We start from the raw sequence: 15,655 nt of genomic DNA, 5'->3' as shown, positions 1-15,655 counted from the left end.
ATTAACAACTCCAAGAATCTGGGAAACCAATAAACAATTTGGAGAGATCCAGGGACAGGGAAAGAGAATTGACATTACCATAGCTACAAGGAAATGGGAGTGTTCAAACTATAGAGGCTGGATACCATCAAGCTAGGGAAAGGAATGCTAATGTAAGGGAAGGGGCTTCTTACTATATATACCAAAAGGATGGTTCCTGCCCAGTTGTGAGTCTTCTTGGGAAAGGGTCTCGGATAAAATGGAGAGGACTACATAAGACAAAAAGAGTGCTTAGCCCCACCGAACTAGGATTGTCATTTACCTTACAATCCATTATTCAATCGGAAACTGCTAGCCTGAGATTCCCTTCAGGGTGAATTCTCATGGGAACAGGGAACCTGTACAAGCTTTGGAGTCTCCAGGTTATCCACTAGTACTAAAACTTGGGGTTCGTCAGATCTTACTAAGCTATAAGTCTGGGGTTTCTAGATTCCATGTTGACAAGTTTAAGGTCTGTAGTTCAGCCCAAACCAGTCTATAGTTCAGGTGTGCCTGGTACCGGGGTAAATTGAGATGTCCGGATTTTAAATTGACAGTTCCAAAAGCGGTAGGGGCTAGACAATTGGTGTTAAGTAATTTGCCCAAAGTCCGACAGCTAAGTGTATGAGGTCAAATTTGAACCCAAGGCCTCCCCTGTTTGGACTGGCTCTCCACTGAACCACCTAGCTGCCCCAGGAGCTTACAATTTAATGAGAGGGGAGGGCAACATGCAAAAATAATCATATTAAGTCTGATCTGCTCTTAAGTCTGTTTAATCAAGAAAACAATCAAGCCATGTTTTGTAGCTTTTACCAAATTTCTAAATATAAATTCAAGTGAAAATCTAAAGACAGCCTTAGTATAAATGGGCTTCAGCACACCACGTGAAGTAAACACTAGCTTAATACTTAATAAATACTAAATTAGGAAATCATAATAAGCAATTTAAGGGGATCGAGAAAGCTATGACGTAGGAGGTGGCAAGAGAACTCGAAAGAAACTAAGGATTCCATTGTTCCATAGAACATTCTCTAAACACCTTCTATGGGAAAACTGGCCCTAGCTTAACGCGGAAGAGGAGATAAACAGAAAGCAAACCCGGAGGCGGGATAATGACGTTATGGCGGGAACTTCTCAGTCCTGGGACCAAGGCGCTCCGAAAAGGTGTCCGCTGATTGGCTGCGGGAGCGCGCGCTAAGTCCTGAATTCTTGGGCTGGAGGTTTAGCCCCACCTTGTTTGGCCGCTTCCAGGGAAAAGGTTGGAGAAGGCTCAGTCTGCCGGATATGACGGCACTTTTAGTTAAATCTGGGGCCGCTTGTTCCGGGGTGGGCAAAGGCGGGTGGGAAAGCGCGTCGGGGAATGTGGGAGGGGCACGTGGGGCAACCTTAGAGGGCCTTAGCGACTGCTATTGCAGCGCTGAGCTGCTACCGCGGTTGTGCAAGGGCGTCGCCGTAAGCGCAGCTCCGGGAGAGGGGTAGCTGCTGCTACTCCCGCCGCTGAAGTGGAGGAAAGACGTCCGAAGCCGCGGCTCGGGGCGTCACGTCCGAGGAGTGACCCAGGAGCCGCCCTGTCCCGGCCGCTGGGGAGACCTCCCGCTGAGTGAGTCTGCAGGCTCAGCCTTTCCAAACTGGAGGGACGGGGTTGAAGGGCGCCGAGGCCCAGGGGCTTGTTGGGGAGCATTCTGCACCCTTCCCTGATGCTCTCCCAAAATAGGATCGGTTCTGATCCCGATGCATCCCCCGCCTCTGACTACCGAGAACCTGGGCGTCCCTGCTGGCGACTGCCGCCCCCAGGGGCGTTTCATTCAAATGGCAGATTTGCGTCGTTGGCGTTTAAACTTAAGATGAAAGCAATGGTAGAATGCATTTTGAGGCACTAAGTTCCTCCATTTCTTGCTAGCATCCCTTCCACCCTCACCCACCCAGCGAAGGATAAGAGCCTGGGTTGAAGGGATGAAATGAGATATGTGAGACGCATTTTTGGAAACTTAAGAGATGAATCTATAAAGCAGCGTAGGGAACTCCCCCCCCCCCCCCCAGTTACGTAGAAACAATTTGTGACACTTATTTTCTGACATTTTAAGAAAGATTCTTCCTCTCACGATCTTCCCTCACTCTCGAATTGTCAGATATAGGTTATTACAGGGCTTTTGTGCAATACATGATTCTATGGAAATGTTTTAAAAAGGGAACAAGAAAGGGTAGCTAGGTGTAGAGAGAGTTAGAACCACAGACTGGAGGTCCTGGGTTCAAATATGGCCTCAGACACTTAGCTTTTGTGACCCTGGACAAGTCCGTTAACTCCCATTGCCTATCCATTATTACTCTTCTGTCCTAGAACCAATACACTTCATTGATTCTAAGACAGAAGGTAAGAGTTTTTTTAAAAAGAAAACAAGAGGGGGCAGCTGGGTAGATCTGACTTCAGACACTTCCTATCTGTGTGACCCTGGGCAAGTCACTTGACTCCCATTGCCTAGCCCCTACCACTCTTCTGCCTTGGAACCAATACACGGTATTGATTCCAAGACGGAAGGTAAGGGTTTGAGAGAGAACAAGAAACAACATCATTTGTGGAGTGGGGCTGGTGCGTACCTATGGACATCCCTACTGTGTGTGAATCAAGAATAGTAGGATCTCCATTACTAAACGTATTATTTCAAATTAAAAAAATTTTTTTCATCTAAATATAGTTTGCATTCTCAATGAGGAGAGGTTTTGGGGAGATCAGAAAATTTGGAATTCCAAAAATGTTAAATGCTTTAAAAACAATTTAAAAAAAAATAATTTTAAAAAAGTTTTCCATTCCTTCCTTTGGAAAAAGAAAAAACCAGGTAACAAAAGGCATTGTTTTTCTTCTAATAGAAACTTGAAGTCAAGTTGCTTTCTTTGATTCCACATATTTAAATAGTTTCTTTTTCTTTTAGGTGTTGATGCTGAATTAACGCATTCCCTCTTTAAAATGGCTTCAACTCCCAATGTTGTGCTTCCTTTTTCGGATTGCTTGTGTCAAATATGCACAGATATCCTTATAGAACCCGTAACCCTGCCTTGTAGCCACACACTTTGTAATTCCTGTTTCCAGTTGACTGTGGAAAAGGCTAATCTCTGCTGCCCTTTCTGTCGTCGGAGAGTCTCTTCTTGGGCCAGACAACATGCTCGGGAAAATACTCTAATCAACATGGAACTGTGGGATAAAATTCAAAAAAGTTATCCAGAAAAGTGCAAGAAAAAAACTACAGAGCAGGATTTAGATGGTGATGATGGTGAGTAAAGAGAGTTCTTTGTTTGGAAAATTATTAGTATTTAAGACTAGTCTATTTTTTTTTCTTTCTTTCATCTCAGCTAGTATTGGTCTATGTTGTTTTATCACTAAGATGACAGTGGTGCCCTGTTCCCAGCCCTGGCAGACAAAGCCTATATTTGTTGATCGGTCCTGTCCACTTCTTCGGGACCCCATTTGGGGTTTCCTTGGCAAAAATACTGGAGTGGTTTGACATTTCCTTCTTCAACTCATTTTACAAATGAGAAAACTGAGGCAAACAGGGTGAAATTACTTACCCAGGGTCACCCAGCTAGGAAATACCTGAGTGGGATTTCCTAACTTCGGTTTATTTACTCTTCCCCCAGATAGATAAAGCTTTAAACTCTTCCAAAAATTAAGTGCACAATATTCAAGAACTATTATAAATTCCATTTCCTTGAACTTACCTACTCAATATCCTCTTCCTGTCCTTCCCATTATAAAACTCCTTAGTGTCTTTCCTTTGCATTTCACTTCAGTCCTACAAGCATCAGCCATGTGCTAGGCATGTTAGTAGGGATACAAAGACAAAATATGAAGCAGTTTCGCCTTCAAGAAGCTTAAGTTTCCTAGGGAAACTGGGATGGAAAATATTCCTCATACTGGATGTTCCCACTCTGCTTGAAAAATCTTATGCCTACATTAAATCAAAATCAAATGGGATAAAGTCAGTGAAGTGCTCAGTACAATGCTTATTCCATTTCCCTCAGATTAGCTCTTGCATGAAGCCTTCCAATCATGATTACAGCCCATGTTGCTGAACAATTATGGCATGTAGTGTCTATGCCAGTCAGTATAAACTACAGCACCCACTATCTGCTTAAAACCAAGAGTGGAATTTCTAAAAAAAGTTATTGTGTTTCAAAATGTAAAAGCCATTAACACATAGGCCTTCTAGAGAAGACCCTAACTATATACCCACACAATTTAGTATTTGATTATATAGTCTTCTCCAATATTCATGGACATATCAATAGTGGCACCTTTTGCATGGATAGCACTTTGCATTTTTCATAGCACCTTAATTGTAAATCACCTACCCAATAAGTATTTAAGTACTTGCTAAATATGAGATACTGTACTAGACAGAGACAGACAAAATGAAAGATCTTAAGGAAATTACATTCTGCCCTGGGGTAACAATATGTGAACACTATTATTAAGTTGAAAAGGGGGAGAATTATAATTAAGGGAATCAGGAAATGCTTATCTGGAGAGTTAGAACCAATTTTGTTTTTTTAAGCCCTTACCTCCTGTTTTAGAATCAGTACTGTGTATTGGTTCCCAGGCAGAAAAGCTATAAGGGCTTGGTCTGAAGCCAGATTTTAACCCAGGACCTCCCACCCCTGGGCCTGGCTCTCAGTAAGTGCCTACTTTGTACAAGCTTTGAGCATCATAATAAAAATTAAGCAATTGAATCACTGAATTGGTATTGAATTGAATGTGGTACCACAAAAAGTAACAGGTATGACATAGGAAGAATATCAGGGGAAATATCCCTAGCATTTTAAAAGATTTTTTTTTGCTTTTTTTATTCTACATGTAACATCAAAGAGGAAGAAAATTAGTTTGTTGATTTACCCAAAGGAACTGAAAAAAGGTTACTGTATTTGAGTGAATCCCTATTAGCAACATCTTGCTTTTTTAAGGTGCATAAGTTTACTTTATCTCAAATTTATTATCTTTTTTCCTTTGGTCTTTTAAATGCTTTAGTGAGCCTCTTTTTAAATTTTTTGGGTGGGCAGCATTATTCTTATCTTCCCCCTCCGCAGAGTTCAACAAACAACTCCCTATTAAAAAAGAGAAGCAAACCCCTTGAAACAAATGGGTATAGTGGGGGGAGGGAAACCCATTGGTTCATTGACAAACTATCTCCTGCACCCAAATCTATCCTCTGTATGTCCAGGAGGTGAATCAATTGCTTTTTCATTCAGTACTTTCAAGTTGTGGCTGGTCTTTGCATTGATTAAATCTTTAGGAACTTCTTTTCTTTTTTAATCTAAAAACAAAACAAGCATTTCCATATACAAAGAAAAAGATTGTATACACAGCTGATATCACAAATGTCTTATATGTTTAGATTATTTTTCTTCATATCTACATAATAAATTCCGTCCACAAGTATCCCAGTTCCTCCCCACTCTTCCTGTATCACTGAAGATATAATCCAGGACACCAATATGTACATGTAAATTAAATCTTTCATGTTTGACTTTTCTGGTAATTTCCTGGAGGTAGCATTCATAGTTTATTCTTCCAGCATTAATTCTGTAGCTGTGTAGATTGTTCTGATTCTACTCATTTTGTTGATCATTATCTTGTGTAGTTCTTGCCAAGATTTTTTTTTAATCATCCTGTTTATCATTTCTTATGGCATGGTAATATTCTATCATAATCACATACCACAATTTGTTTAATCATTCCCCAATTGATTCTCATCAATTCCCTCAATTTCCAATTCTTTGCCACCACAAAGAGAGCTTCTATAAATATTTGGAATATATAAGGTCTTTTCTTTTTTCTTGCTCCTTGAGAAACAACCAGCAATAATATTGCTGACTCTAAGGACATAGACAGCTTCATAATTCTGGATGTAATTTTAAATTGCTTTCCAAATAGTTAGATCAGTTCACAGCTCTTCCAGCAGTGTATTAGTGTCCACATTTTCCCATATCCTCTCTAACCAATACTTCTCATTTTGCACTTTTGTCATTTCAGCCATGGGTGTCTCAAAAGTTGTTTTGGTTTGCATTTCTAATCAGTCATGATTTGGAACATTTTTTCATATACCTACACATCTTTGATTTCTTCATCTGAAAATTGTCTATTCATATCTTTTGCCCATTTACCAATAAAAAGGGTAGATGTTATCACTATACATTTGACTAAGTTCTCTGTATATTTTAGATGAGTCCTTTATCTGAGAGGTTGTTTTATTTTTTTTAAATCCTAATTTTTTGCTTTCCTTCTAATCTTGGCAGCATTTGTTTTATTTGTACAAAAACTTTTCAATTTAATGTACTCAAAATTATCCATTTTACTTTTCACAATGCTCTCCATTGCTTATTTACTCTCAAATTCCTCTCCTTTCTATAAATTTGATTGGTAGTGTGTTCCCAGTTCAATGTCTAGATCATGAATCCATTTTGAGCTTATCTTAGTGAATAGTATAAGATATTGGTCTATACCTAGTTTCTGCCAAACTAGTTTTCAGTTGTCCCAGCAATCTTTTCTAAATAGTTATTATTTTTCTAACTCAATAAAATAAATTTTTGGTAATTTAATTCAGATGGCATTGAATAAGTAGATTAGTTTAAGTACAATTGCCATTTAAATTATATTAGCTCTGCCTGAAATTGTTTTCTTTACAATGACATTGTTAATATAAACCTAGCAACATTTCAGTGCCATGTTTGATATAGTTCCAAATTGCTTTCTAGCATGATTGGCCCATTTAATGGTTCCACCAATATTATCACATTAGTATTCATCTGATAGGTGTGAGGTATAATACCGTAGAGTTGTTTTAACTTAGCATTTCCTTGATATTTAATTGAAAAAACTATTTCATAGGACTATTGATAGCTTAGATTTTTTTCCTTTGAGATTTCACTCTTCATATCCTTTGACCATTTACCTATTGGAGAATGGTTTATCTATAATTCAATCGGCTCTTTATCTCTTTAGTCAGAGAAATTATTTGAAACTTGTTGCAAAGTTTTTTCCCCTTTACTTTCTGATTGTAACTGCATTCAAAACTAAAAGTTTATGTAGTCAAAATTGTTCATTTTACCTTATATGATCTTTTGTGTACCTTAATTTGTCCCAAACCCTTGCTCTATTTGTATAATAACAGACCACTTTGATAACATGGTAAAGCCATGGATCCCTTCTCCAAATAATGTTTTTTAAATGTATAAATTGAAATATATGGGGTTACAAAGGAAATTCATTATATTGAAGTATGGTTATTTAAATGGGGGGGGGGGGGGGGACCCTTTAAAAACTAGTTTATAGACCAGAAGAAAACCTATGCTGGAGTAGCTAGGTGGGTCAGTGGATAGATCACCAGGCCTAGATTCAAGAGGACTTGAATTCAGATCTGCCTTCAGACACTCTTTCTACCTGTGTGTTGTTACTGGGCAAGTCGCTTAACCCCAATTGCCTAGCCCTTGCTATTCTTCTGTCTTAGAATCAATTCTTTTTTTCAAAAAAAGGAAGCTTATTATACCAATGCAATTCAAAAACCCTTGAACTTTAAACATTGACTCCTCCAGTTTAATGTTTGAACTTGAAAACAGGGATGCTTAATTTTTCTGTTTATTTCCCCAACATTTAGCACAAAACTTGGCACCTGGTAAGCACCTGATGAATACTTTTTCACTTATTCATTCAACTCCCTTACATTTCAATGTAGAGATATCACACATAGTAAAATAATGGTTAAGGAGGGGCACTTTGGACTTAAAAAGTTTGATGGGCCTAGATTGACTGCCCACATAGGAGGCTGACTCCCCAGATCTGCATCCCTATTCCTGTGACCCCTGAAGTTTACATCTGAATGAATAATGATCAGGAAATCCAAAAAGAAATTACAATTTCTGTCCAAAAAGTCATTCAGACCCTCTCTGCAGTAAAGCCAATGCAAAGTAGCTTCCTAGCCAAGCAGGGTTTGCTTCAGACATATAATCTGCAGCTCTCTTCATCTAGTAGCCACAAAAACAAAAGGCTTGTGGGGCAACTGAGTGGCTCAGTGGATTGAGAGTAAGGCCCAGAGAAGGAAGGTCCTGAGTTCAAATGTGCCTTCCGACCCTACCTGTGTGACCCTGGGCAAGTTACTTAACCCTCATTGCCTAGCCCTTAGCACTCTTCTGCCTTAGAACCAATATACAGTATTGATTCTAAGGTGGAAGGGCATGGTTTTATAAAATAAAAAACAGAAAGCTCCCTTGAATAAGCCCCAAGGGGAAGCTTTTAGAAGTTCCAGGAAGTAGCACAAGGCAGCAGAGTATAAAAGGGCTATCATTTTAATAGAAGAAACAGGTGTACCTCCTTCAGAATCTTAATCTCTTCAGATTATTAAGGAATTGATTAATTTAATTCATTAATTAAAGAGTATTAAAAGAATTAAATAAAAGCAGTGGGAGTGCATTGATCTTGTTCTGAGTATTAAAAAAATAATTCTTCATTTTATTCCAGTAACAAATTTAATCATAAATTTTCCAATGTTACATGATTCATGTTGTCTCCCCCCTCCCCCCAACCCAGTTGACAAGCAATTCTACTGGGTTTCATAAGTCCCTCAAAATTGCCCCAGATCATTGTTTTACTGGTAATAGCAAAATCATAATATTTCAGTTACTGTGTAGAATGTTCTCCTGGTTCTGCTTATTTCATTCTGCATCAGTTCACATAGGTCTTTTCTAGTTTCTGAGGGTTTTAAGAGTGGAAATAGAAGAGAGAATAAAAGGAGGAAATATAATGTTAAAAAGGAGAAAGGAGTGAAACCTTCCACTTTTTATAATAGGGGCACATCTTCTCTGGTATCTCAGGATTCAGTGTTAAGGACCTCAGAGCCTCTGGTTCCCCCGAGCTGACCAAGTCTTGAGTGCTGCCATAGAACACTGGTCAGCATGTGGTTGGCTGCTTCTTGTTGCTCCCTGGAACTTCAAGAGATATACACATGAAGACAAGGTTGCACAAGTGGTCATCAGATGAACTTCTTCTATCTGAACTAGACAAGAGGGTTGAAGACACAACATGGATAGTGGTTCGTGGCCATGAGTTCCCTCTTCTCCTTTTGTCTAAAAGCCCATTGCCATCAGCACCTTGGTTCCTTCCCCCTCGGTTTCTGATAATTAGGTGACTCTTCTTGCCAAAGACAGTCCCTTTCATTCACTCTCCTATCACCCCATTTCTCTAGTATCCAGCATCCTCCTATATGCTGAATCACCCCTAGACTCTTCTCACCCCTAAAACAATTGTTTTATGTCTCTCCTCCTCAGCCAAACACCTGGGAACATCTACACTCATTACCTCCACTTCTTACCTCCCAGCTGTTCACCAACCCTTTGCAATAAGACCTCATCACTTCATTGAAACCACCTTCATCAAGTGCCAGCAGTCTCTTTAATTGGCATATCTGAAGGTCCTTTTCTCAGCTCTCACCCTTCTAGACTTCTCTGCTGCTTTTGACCAAGGAAATATATCCTTCTTCTGTGCTAAGTGTTTGTTCCTTTTGGGGTTTGTTCTCCTCTGGTTCTCCTACCTGTCCAACTCTTCCTCTTCTGTCTCTCTTCCTGTCTCAGCATCCTTCACATACCCCCTAATTGTGGGTATCCTATTTTTTTCCTCTACAATTTATGACCTCACTTCCTTTGAGTTTTGTTGTCATGTCTATGAAAATGACTCCCATGCTAATATTTCCAGCTCTGCCTCTACCTTGAGATTTAGTCCTACACCAGTTCCCTGTAGGGTATTTCTAACTGAATGTCCTATGAATATCTCAAATTCAACATGTCCCAAAGGGAACTCATTATCTTCTTTATTTTAGGTTTGTAACTTTGATGTTATTATCTTTGCATGCTTATTTTCTTTTATTCCACATAGCCAATCAATTGACAAACCTTGTTTTTTCCCCTCCACAGCATTTCTCCTTTCAGATTATACTTACATAACCACCACCTTCATTCAGGTTCTTATCACCTACTTATTATTATATATAGATTATTATAGTGGGGTCATTTGATTGGATTCAATGCCTCAAGACTTTCCCTACTTTGATTTATCTTATATCACACAACAACCAGGTAATTTTCCTAAAGAGCAGATCTGACCATATCACTCCTCTCTCTACTCTTACAACTCCAAGGGATTGCCTATTGCCTCTGGGATTAAATATAAATTTGGTTTAACTTTTTTTTTTTTAAATAAACCCTTACCTTTCCTCGTATTGATTCCAAGGCAGAAGAGCAGTAAGGGCTAGGAAAAGGGGGTCAAGTGACTTGCCCAGCACACAGCTGGGAAGTATCTGAATGCAGATTTGAAACCAGGACCTCCCGTCTCTAGGCCTGGCTCTCAATCCACTGAGCTCTACCAAGCTGCTCCCTGGTTTAACTTTTAAAGCTCTTCACAACTTGGCCTCAGCCTATTTTTCAAGACTCCCTCTTCTGCACTTTGCAATTCAGTTAGACTGTCCTTTTCTCTGTTCCTTGCTCACAATGTGTCATCTCTTCTTTATTTCTTTGTAGTGCATTCTTTACATCTAAGACATATGTCCTCCCTGTCTTGTGGAAGTGCAGCTGAAGCACCTCTTCTCCTTGTCTGCACTCCTCAGCTGTTAGTGCCCTTCCTCTTTCTGCTTTTATTTATCTTCTGTATTCTATATATACTCATCTATGTACTTTTCTGCTCCCCCCCTCAATTGTTAGTACCCTTTCTCCCTCTTCCTACTTTTATATTTAACTACTTTTTAATTTGTTTTCTGTATTCTATATATATTCAAATGCTGTATGCTATATATACACTCATCTATACTTGTCTGCCCTCAACTGCTAGTGCCCTTCCTCTTTCTACTTATATATTTAACTACTTTTTGCTTATTTTCAGTATTCTACATATATATATATCTATGTACTTGTCTCCTCTTGTAGTATGTAAGCTTCAAGATCAGGGATTATTTCATTCTTATGTTCCCTGTTCCTGGTGTAGTGTCTAGTGTAAACTAGACTTTTTTTTTTAACCTTACCTTACTTTACCTTCATTTCGATCAATACTGTGTATCAGTTCTAAGGCAGAAGAGTGGTAAGGGCTAGGCAATGAGGATTAACTGGCTGGCACAAGGTCATTCAGCTAAGAAGTATATCTTGTTGAATGTTACAGAGAGGTCAAGAAAGTAAAGCACTGAGGGAAAAAAAGGCTGTGTGATTGATTGAACAGATTACTTTAGAATGGTTTTGTTAAGTATTTATAATTTTGTTTTAAATATATACAAATTACATGTTTATAATTTTGTTGAGTATAAACATTTAGAATATCTAAACAGTCTAAAATGTTTGGCTAAAACTATAAACAATGCCAAAGAAGCTGTTTCTGCTGTGAAATTTTCTTCTAGCTACCCAGAATTTAACACCTTCCCCCCCCCCAAAAAAAAAATGAGTTAATCATTTGAAAATGGATGGTTCAGTGAATAAAATCCAAATTTTACAGAGTTCAAAGCTATTTGTTCAGTTTTTTAAAAGACAGAAAAAAAACTTGTGGGAGATACTTAAAGAGAAAAAAATCTAAACAAGTTTATTTTAATTACCTTTCTTTCTCACATTAGTAAGAACATTATCCATGAAAACAAGCTCATTTACAATGTAATCTTTATTTTTAACTCTTGCAAAAGATGTGTTACCATTGCTTGTGAGGGAGGCAGATCTGCAAGATACAAATTTCATGTAAAATCATTACATTGAAGTATGAAATCAGTTGTTTATTTCATTATCTTTTTGAAAATTTTATCCTAAGAGTTTTAACTAGCCAACATTTCTATGTTCTATAATTAATAAATGTATTTTTTATCTTTTATCTTTTTATGGGGAACAGTTGATATGTATCAACCACATCGTACACTAAGCCAGCCTGGGGAATTGAGGCGTGAATATGAAGAAGAGATTAGCAAAGTAGGTGCAAATATTAATTTCTTTACTTTCTTTTTTTTTCCTTTAGTTCTGTCTATGTTTTGGGTTTATAGTTTTTATATTCTGCATATACTCTGTAAGACAGATAGGTGGCACAGTGTAGCAAGCGCTGGACTTAGGAGTCAGAAAGATTTCTCTTCCTGAGTTCAGATTTGATCTCAGACACTTAGTAGCTGGGTGACCCTGGTGGATGAGTAACTTCACTGCTTCCCTCAGTTTTTCATCTATAAAATGAACTGGAGAGGGAAATGGCAAATCACTCCAGTATCTTTGCCAAGAAAACCACAAATGGTATTGTGAAGAGTCAGATGCAACTGAAACAATTGTACAACAGCAACAGCAGTCTCACACACACACTCTCTCTCTGATGCCGACATATAATTATTGGCTACTGACATAAAGAAATTTTTTTTTAAATATATTCAAGATAACTGGTTTCTATGTGCTCAAAATAATACAGAACTTTTAGTCATCAGTGACCTTTTCTATGCTAGGAAGAGTTATTTTATTTATTTTGGGGGAGAATGCTATTTTTCAGTTTCCTGTTATCTTGAGGGAAATGAGGAATGGAAAAGAGGTTGTAAAAGAATATTTTGGGAGGTCCTGGGTTCAAATGTGAATTTATATACTTCCTAGGTATGCAACCCTGGGCAAGTCACTCTCATTGCCTAGTCCTTACCATTCTTCTGTCTTGGAACCATTATATAGTATTGATTCTAAGTGGAAGGAAAAGTTTTTTTAGTGTAGATATACTTGTTCATACAGATATGAACTGTATCTATATATAAATAGCTCTCTGAGTGTAGATAAATTATATAATTTATATATATGACAACTTATGTATTTTATATATAATATTGACTATATAAAATATATAAGTTGTATAAATATGATTGATATCTATAAAGAGAGAGCCAAAGATATAAATAACTATATAGATAACCAGTTCAACATTCCACTGTTCTCTACTTTCCAATTCCTTGCCTCGGTGACCTTTAAGTATTGTTACTTTACCAAACCTCAGCTGTGGATCACTCCATTTACCTCCTCCTGTTCTTTTCACTCACCACCCACACAGAGCTGAGCTGAGTGTTGTTGCAGGGCCTGAGCCCTTACTGTGCTGTGCTAGGGCCCTACTCTAGGCATTCTTGTTAAGGATCCTTCACCTACTTCTCCCTGGAAGTCCTAGAGAAAAAAAGAATTTACAAGAGTGAATTGAGTTTTCTCTCCTTTTAAATGGATGCATCCCTTCCTATCTTCTCATCTTCAACCAATCACACTTGTCCTTATCCCCAATTCCAGGAAGTTCTTTGGGCTCCTAATAAGATCAGGCATTGTCTTTTCAATTGCCTCCCCTAGTGCCTTGCACCAAAGAGCCTTAACCAAATCCATATAACATAGTTCCATTGACCTCCCAAATGTCACATGAATTCTAGGCAGTACAGTTAGCACAGGTCTTCTTTAGAGAAGACCAAGGCCTACCCCAATGAATGGACCTGGCCATCGCTGTTACCCCAATGCAAAAATGATGTAAGTTCAATAAATACCATTGTTGATCCATTTGCATTTCTCAGTAAGTGTAAAGGATAATTCAGTTTTAAACATCCTAAGGAGCAAAACCATATCCTTTAAACCTAATAAGGAATAAAGAACTATAGAGATAGAACATTATGGGAAACATCTGAGATGTTAAAATTTTTGATGGCCTCATCAGTTCCCAGAGTTTAATTTTCATTTCTCTGCAGATGTTGCACAAATCTATATAACCAGCCCAACTCTCAGTCCTGATCTTCTAATCCACATCATTAAGTGCCTATTGGACATCCCCAATTAAAGGTCCCACTCACATCTCAAAATCATTAAAAAAAAAAAAAATACCCTTCTTCTGAACTTTATATTTCTCTCTTTTATTTTTATTTTTTTTTTTCATTTTAGTTCACAAGTGAATTTTTAAAGTTGAGTAAAATTTTTCCAATAAATGATTAAATGTGAAATCAATTAATGGGAGAAACAAATTTCAATAATTCATGAACTTTATATTTCTATCAAGGATATCACCATTCTACCAGTCACCCAGGTGTGCCACATTGGATTTATCCCCATCCCCTTCCTCTCCTTTACCCTACATATTTAATCAGTTATTAAGTCTTATCACATCCACAACACTATTTAGCAGTCTATTTTTCAGAGCCTCTGGAGTTTATGGGGGGGGGTTGTCAAACCTGCACTTTAAGAAAATTCTTTTGGCACTTGAGTGAAAGATGTGTTGGAGTAGGGAAAGACCTGATAGGAAAAGGGAAGAGAATAAACATATAAGTGCCTGCTATGTACCAGGTACTGTGCTAAGAAAACACTTTGTAAATATAAATATAACCTCATTTAGTCCTAGGTGCTATTACTGTCATAGCGTTTTACAGTTGAGGAAACTGGGGCTTGTCTGGTGTCATGCAGGTAATAGTGTCAGAGACCAGATTGGAACTCGAGTTCAGTACTCTCTCTATTTCGCTTCTTAGCTTTGAGACAAGGACTTCAACTAGAAGGCTGTTGCAATGGTCCAAGTGGGATCTGGCGACTGTGAGTGGAGAGAGGGGCAGATAGAGGACAGAAGTTATGCAGGTAAAAACAAGATTCAGCAACAGACTGGATCTGAGGAGTCAGGGATGACACCAAGGTTGCTTGCCTGCATGACCGGGGAGATGGTGTTCTCAACAGCAGTAGGGAAGTTGGGAAGAAGAGTGGGTTTGGGAGGAAAGAGGGATTCTATTTTTAACATGTAGAATTGGTGACATCTACTGGACATCCAGTAAATTTGGAAGTTATCCACATGGGGATGTCGGTGAGTTGAGCCTTCTCATGGAACACTGTGTGGCTTAAAGAGCCAGCAAAGGAAATTAAGAAAGAGGGCATCAGGCAGGAGAACAAGGAAAAAACAGTGTTATAAAATTCCCTCCATCTTTCTGCCTCTGTTCCCAAAGAATGTGTTGGTGCTATAGAGATTTGGACATTTAAAAGTCTAGCTCTGAAACTGATCCTTTGATCCTAAGTAGTTTTGTACACCTTAAGCTTATTTCTTAAACCCAAATCCTATTGTCAAAAAATATTGCCATATAATCTGTAATTATCTTCCTAATGATAGACGTGTGTGTGTGTGTGTGTGTGTGTGTGTGTGTGTGTGTGTGTGTGTGTGTATCACTAGGAAGATTATATATACATATGTGTGTATTTTGAGGACTGTATGGTAAAAAAAATCCATGTGGTCCATGAAATTGTTGCTTGTGACCTTTGAGGTACGCCATAACACCAATTCCTCCAGCTCCCTGATTTACTCTTCTGAGGATAATTTGTGAGCTGTTCCTTTATTTCACCATAAATTTCATTTAAACACTTAGCAGTGCCTGTTACAAGATATACACCTAAATAAATTTTTATTCTCTATTCTCCCCACTCCAATTCAGCCTCCACTTAAGTATTGAAGTGTTTTTTCTAAAATCCCATAATTATCTCAAACCTGACGCACACCAATAAACTCCAAAAGCTCTGAGAGGTGCTGTGGACATAAGCCTGACAAGACGTAACGATTAAATACATGGGACATAGGAGAGCAAGGGACTGATGATGATAAACCTAGGTGACTGATGAAATGGTAGAA

The 15,655-nt window shown here is 38.3% G+C and overlaps 1 protein-coding gene across 2 annotated transcripts in view; it reads left to right on the top strand.

The window, feature by feature from the left end:
• The first annotated feature begins 221 nt into the window (after positions 1 to 221).
• The window catches only part of RNF168 (ring finger protein 168), a 28,228-nt gene continuing 12,794 nt past the window's right edge, over positions 222 to 15,655 (top strand). Inside the window, exons 1-3 of one of the 2 annotated variants that reach the window (XM_016433534.2) lie at positions 222 to 1,276; positions 2,946 to 3,284; positions 11,912 to 11,988. In XM_016433534.2, the coding sequence (XP_016289020.2) occupies positions 2,981 to 3,284; positions 11,912 to 11,988 (381 nt within the window). In that variant the 5' untranslated portion in view covers positions 222 to 1,276; positions 2,946 to 2,980. Of the gene's footprint in view, positions 1,277 to 1,321; positions 1,619 to 2,945; positions 3,285 to 11,911; positions 11,989 to 15,655 lie in introns of those variants that run through there. The other variant, XM_016433533.2, reaches the window with a different exon arrangement.

The sequence above is a fragment of the Monodelphis domestica genome, chromosome 4, assembly GCF_027887165.1.
Source record: "Monodelphis domestica isolate mMonDom1 chromosome 4, mMonDom1.pri, whole genome shotgun sequence".
NCBI lineage: Eukaryota > Metazoa > Chordata > Mammalia > Didelphimorphia > Didelphidae > Monodelphis > Monodelphis domestica.
The sequence above is the reverse complement of the archived record's forward strand: the minus strand, read 5'-3'. Positions and strand labels throughout refer to the sequence as shown.